This window comes from Hevea brasiliensis, unplaced genomic scaffold (assembly GCF_030052815.1).
Source record: "Hevea brasiliensis isolate MT/VB/25A 57/8 unplaced genomic scaffold, ASM3005281v1 Scaf8, whole genome shotgun sequence".
Lineage (NCBI taxonomy): Eukaryota > Viridiplantae > Streptophyta > Magnoliopsida > Malpighiales > Euphorbiaceae > Hevea > Hevea brasiliensis.
The window spans coordinates 75,828-94,159 of record NW_026615299.1 but is presented as its reverse complement, the minus strand read 5'-3'; the positions used below and the strand labels follow the sequence as shown (position 1 = coordinate 94,159).

Here is an 18,332-nt window from a genome sequence, read left to right as displayed (position 1 = left end):
TTCACATTGCATACTTAAGAATTGCAAAATTTTTAGGGATGCTCTTATCCCTAACCACGGAATGAATAAAATATGAGAAGCATAGCCTTCACTGTTTCCACTTCCAGCAGAAAATGTACAGTCGCTGGTTGTGCCCATATATTGGTGACATACCATCTGGGATAAACTTCGTAACTTCCAGTTCCTAAATAAAATTCTCTTGCCTCCTTGAATCAAATAATGTGCAGCTGTTTGCCTGCTGCTGTTGTTGTTCTAGTGAATATAACTTTATTTTCAGGAACTTGCCGGAGGTACAAAGTGCTTATGAGGTTCTAGGAGTACCAACTGTTAGTGCTCGATTTGGAACTGCACCTTTCTTCTGGAATTGGGGAATGGAAGCCATGACAAATCTTCTTCCTCCAGTATGCACTTCCAAAGCTGAGAGTTTGTTGCCTCTAGCCTTGTATTTTAAGTGTCCTATGATTTTGTTCCTATTGAGTTTTCTTTGTATATAGCAACTTTCAGTGACTGAAAACTGTAAGGAATCCTTCAATTCAAAGAGCCATCTAATTCCAGAAGATTGATGCGATTATGCAATTTATTTAAATATTGCAGGAATATCTAAGGGACAGAAGCAAAGTCCAACAATTGGTTCAATTGTTTGATCCTGTAGTCCGAGCAGTTGATAGGATTGCTGGTGAACGAGTATCAATGAGGGTAAGACAATGAAAAATCTGAGCCAATCATAGCAGCTGCTAGATAATTGCTCATCTGACATTTTGTTAAACAAATGAGGCAGAAATTTATTGACTATAAGTAAACTATCCAATCATGTGTCCTAATTCATTGTTAATCTTTATACTCTCTGGGCAGGTTGATTTGGAGTGCACTGATGGCCGCAATACACTTGGCATATTTAGTCATAGGAGACTGTCTGTGTAAGTCTCAATTTTCCATTTCTTCAGTTCAAATTCAATTAAAACTCTCTTAACGTATGCCTGTAAAAATTCTACGTTTCAATATACGAATTGACATATGTAGGGTTCTTGCCTTTCAGATCTGTGGGGAATGCAACTGCTGCTTTTGTTCTTGCAGTTCTTGAAGGAAGCACGCAGCCAGGGGTCTGGTTTCCAGAAGAGGTATATACAACCTCTAAATGATTTACAGACTCAAGTGCCGCAATTAAAATTATTTCTTTCATATTCTCATATAGCCTGAAGGTATTGCAATTGAGGCAAGGGAAGTTCTTCTCCAACGTGCTGCAGAAGGAACAATCAACTTTGTAATGAATAAGTAAATATTCTGATCCAAAAATTTGAACCACCTTCTTTTCTTTTAACTATGTTGAGTTCTTCTTCCCCTCTTGGCCTCTTCTCATAGCTTGCTGACTTTTCCTTCCTTCAACAGGCCACCATGGATGGTGGAAACCGAACCAAAAGAACTCGGCTTAGGAATATATGTGTGAGAATTCTCGAAAAGCTTTCCAAGTTCAAGTTTTTTCTACACAGTCGCTGCAGTACACCTCTAATATTCTAAGGTAAAGTTCCAGGTCTTGAAAGCTCTTAATCTCTGATTTCAAATTTCCAGGCTCAAATAACTTTGTAAGCAGCCGTGCGAGTATCCTGTATTACATTTCAGGTGGCAAAAATGACAGATTCATCAAAGACTCTGAGAGCTTCCCATTTAGAACTACAGAAAATTGGGAGATTGTTCTTTTGAGGACAAAGAGGAAATAACGTGCTAATTTGATTGAACTACTCTACCCTCCAAAGAAATTCGTAGATTACATTGCACTTATGAGCATTTAATAATTATTTTATTACAATTGAAGTTCTCTGTGTCTTCATGAGAAGTTAAATTTTTAAAATATTTTAGGTGCATTTATTTTTCATTAATGTAAAATTTATTACTTAAAATTACCCACTTAAGCAATGCAAAAATATATGGAAAGTGAAAAGCATAAATAACTCTAATAATATTGAATAATTGATCCTTTACCATAAGATGGTTTACCCAAGCGCTGTGGGTTTTGGAAAGAAAACTTTGCTTTTGATATTGTAATCCAAATCCAAACAGGAAAGAGTAATCTATTTCTACACAAATTACACCAATCCTTCGCTTATAAATAAGGTTGTAGTTTCACTTGGTAAACTTAAAAGAGTAGCGATTAGTTAACTCCCTCTCTATAGTTCTTAGGACTAATCTTTTTCTGAGAAACCATGCCAGGAAACCAACAGCATCAATATCACACCGATTTTGTTCCGGCATGGGAGAAACGATTCGGCTTGGATATGGGAGGAATGAAGTGGAAAAATTTCTTTTACCCAAAGCAAGACGCATCAAAATTTACAAAAATCATGGAATGGTACGATTCCGCAGGTAAGGAGTCCTTTCAACAGGCCAAGAAACGGTTCTGGGCAAAGAACCGCCTTCCATGCAAATTATTTCCTCTACCAAGTCCTGATATGTACATTGATCAAATCAACTGGAATGCTAAACTCGACCCTCAGCTTTTCTTGGACTTGGAGGAAGCTCGCAGGCAAGTGCAGGACCATAAAGAAGGGAATGATTGCATTTCGCTGGCAGATATAAAGCCAACAGGATGGGATGTAGATTGTGAAGAATGGCACAAACCCCTGGTATTGACTGGTATGATTGTGGGATACTAAGGAAGTTGCGAAGGTGGCAAGAAAGGTGAAGGCGTTCCCACAAATTACAAGAGAAGGGACAATCATTATCACTGGGGCATCGATCTTCAGGATTTGAGAAGCCAAAGTAGCTAGGATTTTAAGTTAGACAAGAACTGAAAGGGTTAGGGGAGATTATTAAAATTTTAGAGTTGCTAATCAGCGTCATATTAAAATTTAAATTAAAATTCTGTAATAAATATTTTTTTAGATAGTACTTCCTTTAACAGCAATTTAAATTTGAAAGTCTTACCTATGCACAATAATGCCTATGATGGATGCAACACTAATTCAATACCCAAAGAAAATCTAAAAATAAAATGCAGCACAAGTCCATTAGTGGGTTTTTTACCGTACAAGGCTAAGTTAAAAATAAAAATTACAAAAAAGGGGTGTATGAAAAATTTTTTTAATATTTTAAATAAAATATAAATATTATTTTAATAAATAATATTATAATAATTAATATTATATATTATAATATTTTTATTATAAAAAATTATTTTTTAATTTAAAATTAAATTAAATTTTAATTAAATAAAAAATATAAAATATTATTATAATAAAAAAAATTAAAAAATTAAATATTTTTAATTATTTTATTTTTACATTTTAAATAAAAATATAAATATTATTTTAATAAATAATAGTATAATAATTAAAATCATATATTATAATTTTTTATTATAAAAAATTATTTTTCAATTTAAAATTAAATTAAAAAAATATAAAAAATTTGTAATGTAATGTAATTTAATTTTAATTTTTAATTTAATTTAATTTTTAATTGAAAAATAATTTTAATTTTTTATTTAATTAAAAATAATATTTTAATAAATAAAATTATAATATTTAATAATATATATTATAATATTTTTATTATAAATATTATTTTTTAATTTAAAATTAAATTAAAATTTAATAAAATAAAAAAAATAAATAAAAAATTTAAAAAAAATTAGACGCTACCTATATTTTAAATAAAATATAAATATTATTTTAATAAATAAAATTATAATATTTAATAATATATATTATAATATTTTTATTAAAAATATTATTTTTTAATTTAAAATTAAATTAAAATTTAATAAAATTAAAAATTTAATAAAATTAAACATTGTCCAATTTGTCTTAAACTTTTTATTTCTTTGTTTTTTTATTTTAAATAAAATATAAATATTATTTTAATAAAAATATTATAATATATATATTTTAATAAATAAAATTATAATATTTAATAATATATATTATAATATTTTTATTATAAATATTATTTTTAATTTAAAATTAAATTAAAATTTAATTACATAAAAAATAAAAAAAAATAAATAAAAAGTTTAAGAATTTTTAATTTTATTAAATTTTAATTTAATTTAATATTTATAATAAAAATATTATAATATATATTATTAAATATTATAATTTTATTTATTAAAATAATATTTATATTTTATTTAAAATATAAAATAAAATCATTAAAAATTTAAAGAAAAATTTTTTCTTAAACTTTATTTATTTTTTATTAAATTTTAATTTAATTTTAAAATAAAAAATAATATTTTATAATAATAAAAATATTATAATGTATAATATTAAATATTATGATTTTATTTATTAAAATAATATTTTTAATTAAATAAAAAATTAAAATTATTTTTCAATTAAAAATTAAATTAAATAAAAAATTAAAATTATTACAAAATTTTTTATTTTTTTTATTTAATATAATTTTAAATTGAAAAAAAAATTATAATAAAAAATTATGATATATAATTTTAATTATTATATTATTATTTATTAAAATAATATTTATATTTTTTTTAAAATATTAAAAAAATTAAAAGTAACTTTTTTTTAATTTTTTATTTATTTTATTATAATAATATTTTATATTTTAATTTTTATTTAATTAAATTTTAATTTAATTTTAAATTAAAAATAATTTTTTATCCTAAAAATATTATAGTATATAATATTAATTATTATAATATTATTTATTAAAATAATATTTATATTTTATTAAAAATATTCACAAAACGCCATCAAGAATAGCTTTTGGACATTAAACGCCAACACCACTAGTTTTGAGGACTTGACTTTTCTCGCTTTTCTCGTAAATTTTTCATACCGCACTCTTTTTGTAATTTTTATTTTTAACTTACCCTTGTACGTAAAAACCCTCCATTAGTATGATGCCAAAACCATTTACTTCAGAAGCTAAATCAATAGAAAATTGTAGTTGATGTATTGACTTTACAAGATGATAGAATCAAATTAAAAATTAACAAAATCTGGTGATTTCTTTGATTGCGTTGTTAACATTTCATCTGTACAAGTTTCCAGTACATTTACACACCTCAAATAGTTAGTAATAACTTTCTTTCTCATATATGGTTAAAAAAAACAAGAAGCAATTTACCTTTTCTTTTCTTTTCCTTTTTCCGCTCTAGTCTTCAAATTCACAAACTTCCCCACAAGTTTACAATCGTCTGTCAAAAATCCCAATAGGAGCCAGTTTCTTTCCCCGCACTTTCTGGTGTTTTGGGTGAGAAAACCACAATTTTCACCAAAGCTTTTAACCATCCTCCTGCTGCGTGTTAAGTGATCAATTCTCAAAGTAGCCGAAGCAACTTCCCATCTTGAGCCCTCTCAATTGAAGTTACATAAAGACTGCAGCTAATCAATCAAACCCATCAACTGATTAACTTTCATCAGAAATCTCAAAATTCTTACCATGCGTAGCTGTAGCACACACAACAGTTACTCTGAAATCTGGAGATTCTTATCAAGCAAGCACAAATGATTGTTATCAAGATCTCTTTGACCAAGTGGCTGGCCCGTCCATTGGTGTGCTACCTGCCATATGATCTCCAAACCTCTCGCCATTGTCTCCTAGTGCCACTTCTTTCAAACTGATAGTTCTGTACATCTGTGTATGTACTATATGTGCTTCTTCCATTATGTTTCTTTCCGGCATTCATCCGCTCTTCTTCAAGATCATACTGTGAACGCTGCAAATAGATGGCAATTGACAAAATAAACTCCCAAGTTTGTCACTAAAACAACTTTAAAAAAATACTACACTAAAATTTAGCAGTTTGTTTGGCTAAGCAAACATGTCATGCTAAGGGCACAATGTCAAGGCAAAAGAAGATCACAGGCCGATTAAACATGTGAACAAGAAATATGCAGGAAGGAGAACCATGTGCATTGATCTAAATATAAGAAGAAATTAGTAAGTGATTATCAATCTAAAAGGGAGAAAACCTGTGAACTAGAAATACACAGGAAGGAGAACCGCGACTTTGTATTGATCTACATGTAAGAAATGAACAAGTGATCTAAATATGTAATCTTACAAGAAATTTTTTATGTAAGGCATCTGAAAATGGCTGGTCCAAGGCAGTGAGAGTGCTAAGAATCGAGTAAAATATAAGCAAGTGTATTAACTCCGCCTAAGTAGTTTGCACTTAGCCGGTCCCAAGCCCGGATAAAGGAGGAGGGTTGCGGTAGGTGACAACCAGCGTAAAAATTTCGTCACACCCTATGATATGGATTCAAATGATATAAAACGTTGGGGCGTCCTCTACTAACGACGCTACGCCAGCCCCGGTATAGTGATAACTATGCAAGGGTGTAGGGCGTTCACCGAGCGGCGCGCCATGCCGCGCCAGTGTGGTGTTAACTGAGCATGGGTTCCCACATCATGGACGGGTGTGGGTAAAGAAGTTAGTCCATAGGACAGATAGTAGAACAAATAGTGGAACAGAACACAAGATAGATATAGAAAACAATAGAAGATATCATAGAAGGAGACCAATTAGGAAGGAGCAGGATAGGAGGAGGATCAGGGTGGTTACTTGGAATGTTGGATCACTTATAGGAAAATTAATGGAGCTTGTGGATACCTTGGAAAGGAGAAGGGTGAATATTGCTTGCATTCAGGAGACTAAATGGGTAGGAGAGAAAAGTAAGGAAGTGGGTAATTCAGGGTACAAACTGTGGTTTACCGGAAAGGACAGAAACAAGAACGGAGTGGGTATAATCATAGACAGAACATTAAAAGACGCAGTAGTAGCTGTGAAAAGAGTAGGAGATAGAATTATACTAGTAAATCTAGTACTAGAAGGAGAAACAATAAACATAGTTAGTGCTTATGCCCCACAAATAGGACTAGACAGTGAGAGTAAACAAAAGTTTTGGGAAGATATGGATAATTTAATGCAAAGCATACCGAATGAAGAGAATGTTTTCATTGGTGGAGATTTGAATGGACATGTAGGAAGTGATAGGCAAGGCTATGAGAATGTTCATGGAGGTTTTGGTTTTGGCAGTCGAAATGAGGAGGGAAAAAGTATCCTGGATTTTGCTATGGCATACGACCTAATACTAGCAAATACCTACTTTATAAAAAGAGAGTCACATTTAGTGACTTTCAAAAGTGGGCAACATATAAGTCAAATCGATTTCCTCTTAACCAGGAAGACAAATAGAGCTCTATGCAAGGATTGCAAGGTCATTCCAGGAGAGGCTTTAACAAGTCAACATAGGTTGGTGGTCTTGGATGTCAAGTTAAGGAACAATTCAAGTAAGGTCAGAAGAAATAGTGTAGCTCGAACAAAGTGGTGGGAGTTTAAAGGAGTAAAGCAAGTGAAGTTAAAAAATGAGCTTCTCGAGTCCGAAGTATGGAAGCTAGATATGGAGGCCAATGATATGTGGATATAGATGGCATCAAAGATTAGAGAAGTAGCTAGAAAAGTACTTGGAGAGTCTAAAGGACATGGACCACCCTCAAAAGAGAGATGGTGGTGGAATGAGGAAGTACAAAAGGCAGTGAAGAGAAAAAGAGAATAGTATAAGAAATTACCTAAATGTAATAATAATGAGGCATATGAACAGTACAAGATAGCAAAGAAAGAGGCAAAAAAGGCAGTTAGTCAAGCAAGAGCACAGGCCTTTGAAAAGTTATATGAGAAACTTGGAATTAAAGAAGGGGAGAAAGATATTTATAGATTAGCAAGGAGTAGAGAAAGGAAATGTCAAGATGTCAATCAAGTTAGGTGCATTAAGGATAAAGAAGGAAAAGTGTTGGTGAAAGATGAGGACATTAAAGAAAGATGGAGAAATTATTTTAATGATCTCTTTAATAATAGTCAAAATGGTAATAGCGTGAATATAGATTATAGAACAATAGAAAAGAATGTAAATTATACTAGAAGGATTCAATCTTTAGAAGTAAAGGAAGCACTTAAGAGAATGAAAGTGGTAAAGCCTGTGGACCCACTATGAAGTTGCTCAAATTATTAACTAAATTATTTAATAAGATTCTAAACTCAAAGAAAATGCCTGATGAGTGGAGGAAGAGTATTTTAGTACCTATTTTTAAGAATAAGGGAGACATACAGAGTTGCTCAAACTATAGGGGAATTAAACTCATGAGCCATACTATGAAGTTGTGGGAGAGAGTTGTGGAGCATCGACTACGTTATGATACTTCTATCTCTCTCAATCAATTTGGTTTCATGCCCGGTCGTTCAACTATGGAAGTGATCTTTCTCATTAGAAGCTTGATGGAGAAATATAGAGATGTGAAGAAAGATCTACACATGGTTTTTATTGATTTGGAGAAGGCTTATGATAGTGTTCCAAGAGAGGTCTTATGGAATGTGTTAGAACAAAAGAGGGTATCTATCAGGTACATACAAGTATTGAAAGATATGTATGAAGGAGCAACTACTATTGTGTGCACAGTGGGAGGGGACACAAGAGATTTTCTGATATCAATTGGATTACACCAAGGATCAGCCATAAGCCCTTATCTTTTTACATTAGTTTTAGATGAACTGACGAAACATATACAAGAGAGTATTCCTTGGTGCATGATGTTTGCGGATGATATTGTTCTGATAGATGAGACACGAGAAGGAGTCAATAGGAAGCTAGAACTTTGGAGAAGTACTATAGAGTCAAAGGGTTTTAAGTTAAGTAGAACGAAGACAGAATACATGCATTGCAAGTTCAGTGAAGGCCAAACTGGTGATAGGGAAGGAGTTAATTTGAATGGAGTGGTACTGTTCCAAAGTAATCACTTTAAATATCTAGGCTCAGTCCTCCAAGTAGATGGGGGATGTGAGGAGGATGTTAGTCATAGGATTAAAGCCGGATGGTTGAAGTGGAGACGTGCCACGGGAGTTTTATGTGATCGTAAGATTCCCAATAAATTAAAAGGAAAATTTTACCGTCTGACCATACGACCAGCTATGTTATATGGTAGTGAGTGTTGGGCCTTTGAAAGAGTCGTATGCATCTAAGTTAAGAGTTGAAGAGATCTGAATGTTAAGGTGGATGAGTTACCATACTAGATTATATAAATTCATGAATGTGAGTATTAGAGAAAATGTATGAGTGGTGCCAATTGAAGATAAGTTGAGAGAAGGGAGATTGAGGTGGTTTGGTCATGTGAAGCGTAGACATACGGAGGCTCGATTAGACAAGTAGAGCACATTAGGTTAAAGGATAGAAAGAAAAAAAGAGGTAGACCTAAATTGACTTGGAGAAGAGTAGTACAACATGACTTAGAAGCATTACATATTTCTGAGGAGTTAACCCAAAATCGTTCAGAGTGGAAAAAGCGAATCCATATAGCCGACCCCAAATTTTTGGGATAAAGGCTTAGTTGAGTTGAGTTGAGTTGTATAAGCAAGTGTATTATGATTTGCTTGCAGGAGGGGTACAAGAGCGAAGAATCCAGGGAAAAAAACAAATGCATTATGACTCTCCATAGTCTACAGTGTACACGATATATTTTTGTAGATGTTCAATTAGTTTGGGCTTTTCAACTTCTTGTCAGTGTTCTAAGAAGCTGACTGTGAACATTAACAGGCGAGTGTCCTAACATCATGTATGAACGTTACAGTGATTTTCACAAGAAACCACTTTTAGACTGCCTTGCATTCTTGTAGTCGTTTATATTAGTAGTTGATTTTGTATTTATCTATTGCTTACACCGTTCTTGCACTTCCCTTTTTCCCACAAACCAATTCCCTTAACATTCTTCATTTTTACCTAACACGTGTTAAACAACTTGTACATGAAAAGCAGAGGTTCACAGTGGCAAATGCACCCACACCCACCCCCATTGGCGCAGCACCTTTGCCTCAAAGCAAGTTGATAACACTTCACTAGATAAGTCTGCCCTCATTTTGCATGGAAAAAGTTAGACCTGATCAAAAGGCTGGTCCAGCCTGACATGTTTGATGAAGCTAGACCATGTTAATAAAATTAAATATTTTATTTGTTGGGAAGGTCAGGCCTCAATGAAAATGACTCCCCAAACCCAACCCAGTTTGTTGAGAGGCTTTGATTGGGACACACCAAGCTTGGGTATGACTCACTCGCCCAATCATTGCATTTTTTCAGGTCAGGCACTCAGGTAAGATGGGGTCCCTAGGCCTGTGAACAAGTTTTCAAAAAACAAATAAAAGCAGATTTGAATCAATAAAGAATACAAAACCATAATAGCTATAATAAAATGTAAGACCTTAGTAGGATCCGAAAGTACTGCATATGCCTCCCCAATCATTTTAAAAAGTCTGTCCGCATGCTTGTGGATTTCTTCTCCTATGTCCTTCCAAAGCCCATCATCTCCATTCTCACTTCTTGCCAAGGACTGACCAGCCTACATCAATCAATTTGTCAGTGTGGAGAATCACGGTAAGATATGGCTATAAAGCAGTATATGAACAAACCTTGTCAGGATGGTGCCTAAGTGCAGCTTTCCGGTATGCCTTCTTAATTTCCAACGCTGAAGCAGAAGGTTCAACTCCCCTGCCATCAACATTTTAATATTTAACTATTTTAAGCCTCCACTTTTGTTAATCTTAACTATCAGCAGTTATTCAGCAGCAAGACTATTTCTAAAGCAATGATAGCACATCACATCTTACACATACACCCTCATACACAGCATCATGCCTCACATATGACATTCCAAAATTATTAGACAAATAAATAGATAGAAGAGAGTTATCATAAATCTCTATATTCCTAGAATTTTCAATTTAAATTTTTGTTATAAACATCTAGTATCTTAAATCTTTGAACAAAAAGCTAAGCAGTTTGTTCCAAAGTAAAACAAGATAATCTCAACTATTAACCCAGGAATCAAGAGTACAACTTTTTGATGAAAGCTTTCTCATTACTAATTGTTCTCAAATTAATACCAGCATAAATGATCTTTTTATGAGTTGAGAGATGCTCTAATTGCACTGGAACTTATTTCAAAATAACACCTAGATGACCATATCACATTGCATTACAATAAACTGAAAAAGTCTACCCCTCATCTCATGCAATCTTCCACTTTAAGTGGCACATCGCACCATCATTTCTGCACCATGTTGATGCATATGCCAGAGAACTTGGAAAGAATCATCCAATATAAGGTGTGAGCAGGTCAAGAAAGAAGCTCCCCAAAGTGCTTATTAATTAGAATGCATGCATAATTTTCTTGATGCGGGCCTTGGACAGCAAGAAAGAAGCAAAAGAAGCCAAAACAGGGTGTTCCAACAGGGGCAGCACTTTGACACAGAATGACAGAATAGTACATGCCCTGGGCATGTGATTTTCTGCCAGCTGTGTAAAGCTGCGTTTTTAGAGCTAATTTTGAAGTCCAGCAGTCCTAAAGTCACTTGGTCTTCCTGTTTTGACTATCTACAGCTGTAGAAATTGATTAGAATTGATTCAGGAAGCTTTTCTACACTATTTAGGATTTATTTGTTTTCCTTTTTCAACTAGGATTAGTTTATTCCTACTTTATTTAGTATTCCTTTGGGTTTAGTTTAATTCACTATTTAGTAAAGCTATTTTCCTATTAGGATTGTAAAAACTATAAATACTATCAAAACTATGTATTTCAGTTTCAGTTTTTCATCAATAAAATTCCGGCAGAGATTTTACTTTCATACTCTCTCTCTCATGTGTGCGCGCACGAGTGTTTAACCTAGCTTCTCTGCATCATTTATCATAAAATGGCTCCCAAGAAACAAGTGGGAGAAAAGAAACTATGGGCACAATTGATTCCAGAGTGAAAATGGCCCCATCACTTCTATCATGTATTTTCCCAACTGTTAATTAACAAATGCATGCAGACAGAAATTGCAGTTAAAGCAAATTTTTCTATAGAATAATGCATTCAGATTCTTAGCTACATTTTTCATTAAGACTGACATACATCATAAAAAGGTGAGGACATATAAAACTTGCCAAATTAAAATGACTTACAAAATGAGGTACATATCCAGAGGAATCTCCTTGCTGGATTCTTCTTCAATTGTGGAAAGACGCAAGCGAGCTTGTCTTAGATCATTTGCCAAGTTTCCTATTCTATCAGATGATCCAAACTGCTTGGTCTTCTCCTCTACTTGCTTAGTGAGAAGAGCTACAAGTCTATGAAGATCACTAGCTGCTTGTCCATAATCCCTAATCATCTCATATAAAGTTGATCTTCTAGAAATTGCCTATTGAAGCATAAGGATCAGCTTGAATAACAAAGTAAATTTAATAAGCTTCAAGATATATCTTCTTGATAGCAGCCTACAGAGATTTATTCTTTCAGTTGTTTCGGCACATCAGCATGTGGGACAGCTGGCTTTAAGAGAACTATTATAAGCCTCCATTTAGAAGTTCTAATGTTTTAACCGAGAACATTAGTTAAAAAATTCACCACTACTAGCATTTTAAGTGATATAAGTGTGGTTGCTCATGTACATCACTATAAATAGATGCAAATTTAAATGGGAGTAACTGCATTATATGATTCATAGTATCACATTCTCTAATTTTAAGCAATCTGATCCTAGAGCCAAATTAAGTTGCTTTTTAAAAAATTATAGTTTCAAATGTGGAAAAAGTAGCGGGTTTACCCATCAAGTAATTCTAAATTCCCTCATAAACATCAGATTTAACTCCCCAAAGTGTAGAAAGGGTGAATAACACTATCAAAGAGAAAAGAAGGAATCAGTTCAGAGTAAAACCTTCAGATAATTTCCATCAAGAGCTATTGCTAAGCTGCAGTCCGCAATGGCATCAATAATTTGGCCCAATGCCTTGTAAGCAGCAGCTCGATTGCAGAAACAAATAGCTGCAAAAGGACGTGACTCTACATTGCATGACAGGGCAGCAGTGTAATGCTCAATGGCTTCTGAATGCTTTCCTGCTTGAAATGCTTCATTTCCTGCAGCCTACAAGTGAGAATAACAAACAAAATATTTATTAAATATGATGATGTGGTAAAGAAATCACCTGCAGGGAATGTCTTTAAGTTCTTAGATATGAACATTATGCTATCTAATAAAAAATAAAGTTCAGATAATCTCTGTCAAATGCTTAAACAATTTGTCAAAATGTTGCCTTCTCTTCTGTCTAAATATCAGATTTATCAATCCCCTAATATGTCTTCATAACATAGTTAAATTGATTAAATACTAAATCGTTCAAAAAAAACCTGTGGCAAAACAGGATTGTGTTCCACTCTTCCTTCAAAGGATACCCCATCTAAAATCCATCCAACACAAGCATGTTGTACACATCATGTACAGACATAGCCATTTGGATGCCACGAGATAAAACATTAAGGCGCCTCAAACACTACATCATCCATTCAGAAAGAAAATTCATAAGCAGTCCAGTACCTTATGGCGTAAGAGTTTTCGTACAGTGGCACCTAAGGGTATTAATGATTCCATCATCTTGCTATAATTCCTGGACAAACCACTGAAGGAACAATACTAGTATCAAACTAGAAAATTAAAATCAAAGTTATTCCATATGAGTATGGAGTATGAGTTACCATTTTGCAATCAGTTCCCCTTGCTTTTCTAGTGAACCAATAGCCTCTTCCAGCTTTCCAAGATAGAAGTAGGATTTGAACATCAGGTGGCTTCGCCAGAAAGAAAAGGAGAAGTTCTTCAGAAGTTCACTACTATCCAGATCAGCTGATTGGCAATCAGCATCTATTAGGGGAGAATTCTGTTCAGCAGAATCAAAAGTCTGCTCGCATAGCTGAATTACTTCATCATAATTGCGCAGCTGCAAGATAACACAAAAGTTAACACAATTCTAAATAACTTTTGGGGCTTCAACAGAAACCAAAAATCTTCACATCATGCAGATTCATAGTTTCCAAGCACAAGTAGAACAAACACAAACCAGGAAAAGGGATGTTGCTTTCATTTCAAGAAATTTTTCTGAGAATGGACTTATAGTTGAAGCCTCTAAAATTAGTTCCAAAGCACTCCCTGCATCGCACGAAGTTTTCCTTCGCAAAAGTTCAGCAGAACGTTGCAAGCACTCAGACACTTTCTGCCAGTCAGGACCCAAAAAAAAAACTGATCAGGTACAGAACCAAAGGGCAATAAAAGTTTTACTAATCAGAAGTTCAAACATGTAAGGCATTTATCATTTTGGTCAGTTTTAGATTACACTATATCTATTTATATGCATTCTCTTCATCTATTTTTTAGATCATGTATTACAGACCATTAGAGCACTTATTTGATTTAAGGACAAACTACAAGATCCTACTTCCGAAAAAGGAGAGAAAAAAGGAGCACCTGCGCCTTTTGTAGTCCCTCAGAGGCTGCAACTGCAATTTTTCGGTCCACACAGATGTCACTTCCTGACTGCAAGCACTTCTTGAAACACTCTGATGCATTTTCAACTTCCCCCAGGGCCAGGTAACAACTTAACAAGAAAAATTATAAGAAGAAATAATATTTAGTCAATATTAAACACCACGCAAACTGAACTCACAAAATATTGCAATTCAACCAGATTACACTATGCAAAAATGAATAAGCCTGAAAGAATAAATGTTGTTGTTGCAAAACATAGTTTGGAACTTTCTCTTAGTTGTTTTGGAGAATTTATTACCCAAGCACACCAATCTACCCTAGAGACAAATTTTAATTGCTATCGCCTTTAATCACATATTTAACTTAGAGATTTTCTCAACAACAGCCACAACAACATTCCAGAAAAACCCTGGGTAGTTAGATCAGACACTGAGAGAAGTATAACTTCAAACAAAACCATTGGCGTAATTCATTTACAGCAGAAAATTTACTACTTGACAGCACCAACCCTAAATTGGTAATGCAACTCAATTGAGCTAACTTAACAAAATTGGAAGAAACAAAAGTACAATAATATAATATTTATCAAATTCTTAAGCAGAAAGTCATTGCAACAAAAATAAACTAGCTCTAATGTGGATCAAAAATAAAAACTACTATCATTAAATAACTCCAAATTAAAAGGACAGAAAGAACAAAAGGGGGGGAAAACTTACTTTGCAGCTCTAACTTGCACCCTTAGAAAATTGGGATCAATTTCAGCAGCCATTTTACAATCTCTAAGTGCATCCCTCATTCTTCCAAGAGACATTCGTGTTGCTGCACGGTTGCTATAGCACAACATCAATGCCCTGAGACAGCTTCTAGATGTCTCACTTTTAGAAACACAATTTATCCCTCGTGTGTAACAATCCTCTGCTTTAGACAAATCTCCACATGTATATCCTTGGTTTCCCCTAAAATAAACAAAAAAGTAAAGAATATAATAGACTCAATGCTCACAGAACAACAAGGACACTCCATGGTTACAAAATATAATGGCCAGCTAAGACCAAATGTAATGTGGCAAGATGATAAGAAAATATTTCAAATCAGACATTTTATAAACAAATGAGAAGTTATATTGAATTATTACCTTAATCGCCACATTTCACATGCTTCCTGAGCTGCAACAGATGCAGCAGAAATCAAATCAAATTCCTGCTTCACCTCCTGTTGTCCAAGCCCCTCAGAGTTATCTCCAATCATGTGGAACGGAGTGGATATACTTACTTTCTTGCCCAGAGTAGGGGACAAAGGCAATGAAGCACCAGAGAATGGAGTAAACTCTGAAGATAATGATGGATATGAAACTTTTGCATTTGGGCTGCAATTATAGGAATCGCGACCAACGTTAACACTATTCTTCTTTCTATGCTGACGTTTTGATGATGGTTGAGCAGCAGAAGCAGCAGCAAAGGTGAAACCAGAACTACCTATATCCTCAGAACTTGCAGGAGAACCAAATTGAATCCTGACATCACTACCTTGTCTCTCAATATTTGTACTAGAATTGGCTCCATTTTCTGCTGAAGCAACCACAATATCACTGATAAAGTCTATTTCCTCATTTGCAGATTTAAAGCTTTCTGTTTCAGCCCATGATATGGAATCTTCTGGAGGATTTTCAGCACCAATACCTTTATCAGAACAGTAACCAGAGCCTTCCTTCTCCGGTTCTCTGAATTGCACATACTCTTCATTTATATCCATTTGTTGTGTTGCAACAACCAAATCTTCATCTATGGCATCATTTAAAGCAGACGGTTGTGAATCAGTTGATGGACACTGGTTGTCAAGACTGAAGGACTCCTCTGATGCCACAGAAGTTTCCCTTGAAAATTGAGTATCAGACAATGTTTCCTGATATGGTGAAACATCCATTGGTGAATGAGATTCAGAAGCCTCTGGGATTTCGTGAGAACCACTTTCCCTTGAAACAAAATCTTGTCCAGGCCATAGATGGACTTTGGTTGGTTGTTTCAACTTTCCTCTTTTCTTCTTTACTTTTGAGTCTTTAAACTTCGCGCTGATTTCCACTTTCTGATTTAAGCCAGAGAATAGATTTCCTTTCAGATTTGGAGTTTTAGATTCAACAAAGGGTGATCCAACACCATCTTGCTTGCTTGTAAAAATACATCCATCTCTTTTCTCCTCTCTACCTGTTGGTGGCAATCCAAAAGCATACCCACCAGCCAAGCCACTAGATGAGAATGCAGATGAAGGTCCTGCAACTCCACCTGGTTGTGCATCAACTTTTGGTTGGTCAATCGGAACTTGACTAGCACTTGCTTCCTTACCCTGCACCCCTCCCTTGAAATTAAATTCCATCGGAACCGAATTACCAAAATCAGGGAACTTCTTATCACTTCCATTTCCATTTTGCATATCCTTGGCAAAGATTCGAGAAGTTGTTTGACCAGAAGATTCTCCTACTGCACTTGCAATGTTCAACTTGCTCTCCATCTCATTCATCAGTATGCTTTCTGTTTCTCTATCCACATGACAACTAGTGCCTTTCCTGCTTCCAGACGCAAAACTATCCTTGTCATAGGTCTTATTATCAATGTCATTAGCATCCAAAGAGTCCTTGATTTTCAAATTCTTAATCTGATCAGGAAGTGCATTCTCCAAGCTATCAGCAAATGCATTGCTGACATTTGCATCACTTTTGAAACCAGACCTTTTCAATTCGTCCGCACTGGAGATGCTGCTACCACCGCAGAAATCATCTCTCTCTTCTATATGCAATTTCTTCTTCAACTCATCTGGTAGCTTTGATTCCGCATTTTTCCCTATGGAAGTGGTCACATTGTTTCCACTCCTGAACCAAAATTTGGCAATATCATTTGCTGTTAATTTGGACCTTTCGTCAACAACCTTCTCAGTTTCATTGTCATCAATGGTCAACTTCTTCATGTTATCATCAATGCTGCAACTCTTATTGTGATCGCTCCCAAACACAAAATCACTTCTATCGCTTGCATTTAAGTTACTATTCAGGAACACGTTTCCGCTACCAATTCTAACATTTTTCATCTGTTCAATGACTTGGTTCTCCACATTCCACTTCCCTGAATCTGAATTCCCACCGAAACTACTTTTACCCGTTTCAAAAACAAATGACTCATTCCTACCGCTACCAAATCTAAATGCACTGGACTTTGAAACATCCTGTTCAGCGGGGCCGGAAACAGGTCGAAACGGATTAAAACCGGGACAAGCAAAGGTGTCAGCTGGGGATTTGAAATTCTGGGAATTGGATTGCCTTCTCAATTTCATCAATCTCGGCCTCGAGAGAGGCTTTCCTGATGATCTCAAATTCTGGGCATTTCCGCTTGAATTTGAAAACCCAGAATTTAAATCAGCAAAATTTGATGGGTTCATAGAGCTTTGTAGCGGTGGTGATGGTGGTTGTTCTGATTGAGAATCCGAATATAAACAAGAGGGAATTAAAGATTGACAAAAGAGGAAGAGAAATCTGACCGTTAAGATTAGGGTTTTGAATCGGAGCTCCGGCGTCTAGCAACGCCGGCAACATGTCAATGCAGGAGTCATGAAATCAGAAATCAGAAATCAGCGGAGTAAGAAAGTGATGATCAAAGGGTTGTTAATGGGACTATGATTGGGATTGAATGATACGTGCTTTTGCTCTGATCCTTGATCCTTTCTTGCCCTCCTTTCCCTTAAACTTCTACATTTTCTTATTAAATTCCTTGCCCTTTTTTTTTTTTTTAATTTCTGAGGAATATCAAAACATAAAGTTTTGTTTTTGTTTTTATTTCTCAAATTAATTATTTGATTTATAAATTTTTTTTTAATAACACTATAAATTTTAAGAATTTACTTAATACTTTAAATTAAATCATATTTAACACCTCAAATTTCTTATTTAAGAAAATGTATATATCCATTGATAGTAATATTATTATAGGAGCTAAAAAAAATAATAAAAAAATTAATATATAACAAATATTAATGTCCATTCTAA

General features: G+C 34.1%; 3 protein-coding genes across 8 annotated transcripts; 2 read left to right on the top strand and 1 right to left on the bottom strand.

Moving 5' to 3' along the window:
* The first annotated feature begins 6 nt into the window (after nucleotides 1-6).
* Nucleotides 7-2,899, top strand: LOC110662687 (uncharacterized). 4 transcript variants are annotated; one of them, XR_009147064.1, is made up of 7 exons: nucleotides 7-401; nucleotides 595-696; nucleotides 853-917; nucleotides 1,037-1,118; nucleotides 1,193-1,272; nucleotides 1,387-1,516; nucleotides 2,206-2,899. XR_009147064.1 is itself a non-coding variant. In XM_058142845.1 (6 exons), exons 1-6 carry the CDS (start codon nucleotides 372-374, stop codon nucleotides 1,442-1,444), a joined length of 417 nt encoding a protein of 138 aa, XP_057998828.1. In that variant the 5' UTR covers nucleotides 7-371; the 3' UTR covers nucleotides 1,445-1,813. The 4 variants fall into 4 exon arrangements, 1 of the variants encoding a protein (XP_057998828.1); XR_009147062.1 differs by lacking the exon at nucleotides 2,206-2,899 and adding an exon at nucleotides 1,618-1,813; XR_009147063.1 differs by lacking the exon at nucleotides 2,206-2,899 and adding an exon at nucleotides 1,589-1,813.
* Nucleotides 2,199-2,648, top strand: LOC131177745 (uncharacterized). Its single transcript, XM_058142838.1, has one exon. It carries the CDS (start codon nucleotides 2,199-2,201, stop codon nucleotides 2,646-2,648), a length of 450 nt encoding a protein of 149 aa, XP_057998821.1.
* A 2,051-nt stretch (nucleotides 2,900-4,950) lies between the features above and the next one.
* LOC110662685 (uncharacterized) lies at nucleotides 4,951-18,106 on the bottom strand. 3 transcript variants are annotated; one of them, XR_009147060.1, is made up of 12 exons: nucleotides 15,438-18,106; nucleotides 15,019-15,258; nucleotides 14,282-14,411; nucleotides 13,878-14,030; nucleotides 13,519-13,757; nucleotides 13,361-13,442; nucleotides 12,704-12,910; nucleotides 11,952-12,187; nucleotides 10,418-10,496; nucleotides 10,210-10,347; nucleotides 5,403-5,680; nucleotides 4,951-5,307 (listed from the first exon to the last, which is right to left on the bottom strand). XR_009147060.1 is itself a non-coding variant. In XM_058142839.1 (11 exons), the coding sequence occupies exons 1-11, from the start codon at nucleotides 17,726-17,728 to the stop codon at nucleotides 5,522-5,524; spliced, it is 3,954 nt and encodes a 1,317-aa protein (XP_057998822.1). In that variant the 5' UTR covers nucleotides 17,729-18,106; the 3' UTR covers nucleotides 4,951-5,521. The 3 variants fall into 3 exon arrangements, 2 of the variants coding, with proteins under 2 accessions (XP_057998822.1, XP_057998823.1); XM_058142839.1 differs by having other exon boundaries at nucleotides 4,951-5,680; XM_058142840.1 differs by having other exon boundaries at nucleotides 4,951-5,680; nucleotides 13,361-13,430.
* Nucleotides 18,107-18,332: the final 226 nt, after the last annotated feature.

Coding starts and splice junctions, on each gene's coding strand:
- LOC110662687 (XM_058142845.1), top strand. CDS start 372: ATGGAAGCCATGACAAATCTTCTTCCTCCA. Junction 918..1,036: donor AGTCATAGGAGACTGTCTGT/GTAAGTCTCAAT, acceptor CTTGCCTTTCAG/ATCTGTGGGGAATGCAACTG. Junction 1,119..1,192: donor GGGTCTGGTTTCCAGAAGAG/GTATATACAACC, acceptor ATTCTCATATAG/CCTGAAGGTATTGCAATTGA.
- LOC131177745 (XM_058142838.1), top strand. CDS start 2,199: ATGCCAGGAAACCAACAGCATCAATATCACACCGATTTTGTTCCGGCA.
- LOC110662685 (XM_058142839.1), bottom strand. CDS start 17,728: ATGAACCCATCAAATTTTGCTGATTTAAATTCTGGGTTTTCAAATTCA. Junction 13,758..13,877: donor AAGCAACATCCCTTTTCCTG/GTTTGTGTTTGT, acceptor GTTATCTTGCAG/CTGCGCAATTATGATGAAGT. Junction 12,188..12,703: donor TTGATGGAAATTATCTGAAG/GTTTTACTCTGA, acceptor ATGCTTCAATAG/GCAATTTCTAGAAGATCAAC.